At 37.3% G+C, this 2,946-nt stretch overlaps 1 protein-coding gene across 1 annotated transcript in view; it reads right to left on the minus strand.

The window, feature by feature from the left end:
* LOC106877034 (adenylate kinase 7) overlaps positions 1 to 2,946 on the minus strand; it is a 68,994-nt gene that overhangs the window by 10,854 nt on the left and 55,194 nt on the right. The window contains exon 15 of the mRNA XM_014925820.2: positions 2,751 to 2,890. Coding sequence (XP_014781306.1) covers positions 2,751 to 2,890 — 140 coding nt within the window. The remainder of the gene's footprint in view (positions 1 to 2,750; positions 2,891 to 2,946) is intronic.

The raw sequence follows: 2,946 nt of genomic DNA on the forward strand, positions 1-2,946 counted from the left end.
ACCATCAAAGTTAGCTCACACTAACCATCAAAGTTAGCTCACACTAACCATCAAAGTTAGCTCACACTAACCATCAAAATTAGCTCACATTAACCATCAAAGTTAGTTCACACTAACCATCAAAGTTAGCTCACACTAACCATCAAAGTTAGCTCACACTAACCATCAAAGTTAGCTCACACTAACCATCAAAATTAGCTCACATTAACCATCAAAGTTAGTTCACACTAACTGTTCTCTCATGCAAACTCAGAACAGGTGCACTTACTCAGGCCACCCTCACCATATTCACTCCTCTATCAAAAAATTTGCTAGAGGTACCTCACTCTCCACTCTCATCTACTTAAAAGTGAATGAGGTCTTGGCTGAGGATCAGATAGTTTGTCTTCAGCCCTTTCAGCCTCGACTACCACATAAACATCTTTTAATATAGCTACTAGGCAGAGGAAAACTGTCTGCCCATTTTGGCTAAAGTGGGGCACGATAATCTTGATGATGGAGTCAACTGACAGCTGGATCCATGCTACATATGATAGCAACTGTTTGACACAATTCTACAACTAAGAAATACTTGGACATTTTACAAGTACACGCAGAACAGTTTCATTGCTCTGCATACATCTCAGACAACTCTGTCTGATGGTACTTCCAAACCTGCAAGGTTTATCTCAAACCAGTAGCAGACCTTATAAGCACAACTAGACCAAAATATATATGTTCATCACCTCGCTACTATTCTTTTCCACTTGAGTTCTGGACCAGATCAGAATCCTAGCAATTTAACCTGTCTGTCCAATGCCCTATGACATTGTTAGGTAGCATGAATCTGCCTCTCCACGTGCTGAGTTGCAGGCCCACTAACATTTTGTGGTTACTTTTAGTTCTTATCACAGCTTTATATTCCTTCAGGGTGGTGCCGATCACCCCAATGTGTTTGTAACCACAGCACATATACTGAGGTGATGGTTTTGTTCGATATCTGAATAGCACTTCTCCTGGTGTTTGTAGTATAGGTGGTGACTGGGTTAATAATGACCATATCACTCCCTACCTTTATCTTCTATGTATGAGGGTGTGGTCTGGTCCTTTATGCTGGGTTCTTTTTTTTTTTTCCTAAACTAATCTTACAGCAAAGATATCTTCTCTGAACTCTTCCCCATCAATCTCATATGTTTTTAAAACTGTAAATTAAGAGATTTCTTATAAAATTTTAAAACCAGTGTTTATCACAGAAACTAAAACTGAGAACTGCTCACAATTCCTCATTCAATCATTACCACAATAAAACAATCATCTAACACAGTGGTTCCCAAACTTTTACGGGTAGCTGCCCCATGACACCCAGGTCAAATTCCTAGCGACCCCACCCCAACTAACCATCACAAGCATAGACCTCTTTCTGAAGCAAATTCAAAACATCTGTATTTCACAAATAAAACTCAACCTAATGAAGCCATTATTTTGTTGTTTTTCGTGAATCACTACCCCATTATCACTTCACTTTTTACATGAATCGCTACCTCGTGATTGCCCCACTTTTCTTCAATGCCCCTTTTGAACTTTCTACTGTCCCAAGGGAGCAATACCACCCACTTTGGGAACCATTAACACATACACATAATAAAAGTATCCTACACCAGAACATCATCAATAATTTGTGTCAACTTACATTGACTCTCAAGCTAGAAGCAATAATACAAGCTTTGATCCTCTCAGACCTGAGCCACTGTGTCTAACTTTACCTTCCACCTGGGCTCCTGAGCAAAAAAAATGAATAGTTGCATACACAGCTCAAGTGTAATGATTGGAAGAAAACTAATGGAATTTCAAAATATATTCAGGAGAATAACAATGATAGGCCTATCTCTCAAATGCCATATTTGGTCGTTGCAGGTAAACCAATGGACAGAATCAGAAAAAGACTAAAACAGAGGAAAATAACCATAATAGGCTTATATCTCAGTTACTGTAGTTGTTCACCTGAACCGCTACTTTCTTCATCATTTTCACCACTTTGATTGTCTGAATCACTCTCAGTGTATGTGTAAGGGTAAACTTATCATCAGAAGAATAAATATCATCAACAATTACCTCAATTGTGTCTAGGCCTTGCTCTTTTAACAGATGAAGTGCTGGGTTCATCGCATACATGTTTCATTGCAAAAGAATCTCAGGGTTTGTTTTTTTTTGTTAAAAAACAAAAGTAAACAACAGCTATGAGGAACACCATTAAAAATGAGTCATAAACACATGTGACTACAAAGCTGCAATCTGATTGGTTGTCCGTTCTTCGTATTTTATCTTCTTTTTCTATGTCCCTGGTTCATTACCACTTAAATAAGAACCCAGAAGGGATTATGTTTAGGTTATTTCCATTAAACTGGAAACATGGCACAATATGATTAAAAGAAAATACACAGTTTTATGGTGTTATTTTCAGTGTTGTAGTTTATGCTGAAATGTTTGGTTAGTTCACCAACTTCTTACACAGATGACAAGTTAATCACCCAGGTTAGTGCACCAGCTTCTGACAGGAAAATGGTTAGAAAGGTTTCCAAACTTTTAAACTTTATGCACACCAAAGTTAAAACAGAGGGATTACTGGATGCAAGATCCAATGTTTCATCATGGCCTCATATTTGTTAGTTTGAAAACTCTATATGATATACTGTTGCTCCCTATACGATATGATTCTACAACAATGCCAAAAAAAGAGATTGAGAGGTGATGGTCAGAAAATTGTCACTTACCCAATCTTCTTCATTCCTTTTCCTCTCAGTTACTTCTGCAGTTTCTCGTTCCTCCTTTTCAATTCGTTCTTTCTCCTCTCTTTGTAAACGTGCTTCCACTTCAAGCCTCTTAATCTTCTCAAGCTCTTCTTTACTTAAGCCTGTTTCAAATATATATGTATGAATATATATATATATATATATATATATATATATA

This window comes from Octopus bimaculoides, chromosome 16, assembly GCF_001194135.2.
Source record: "Octopus bimaculoides isolate UCB-OBI-ISO-001 chromosome 16, ASM119413v2, whole genome shotgun sequence".
Lineage (NCBI taxonomy): Eukaryota > Metazoa > Mollusca > Cephalopoda > Octopoda > Octopodidae > Octopus > Octopus bimaculoides.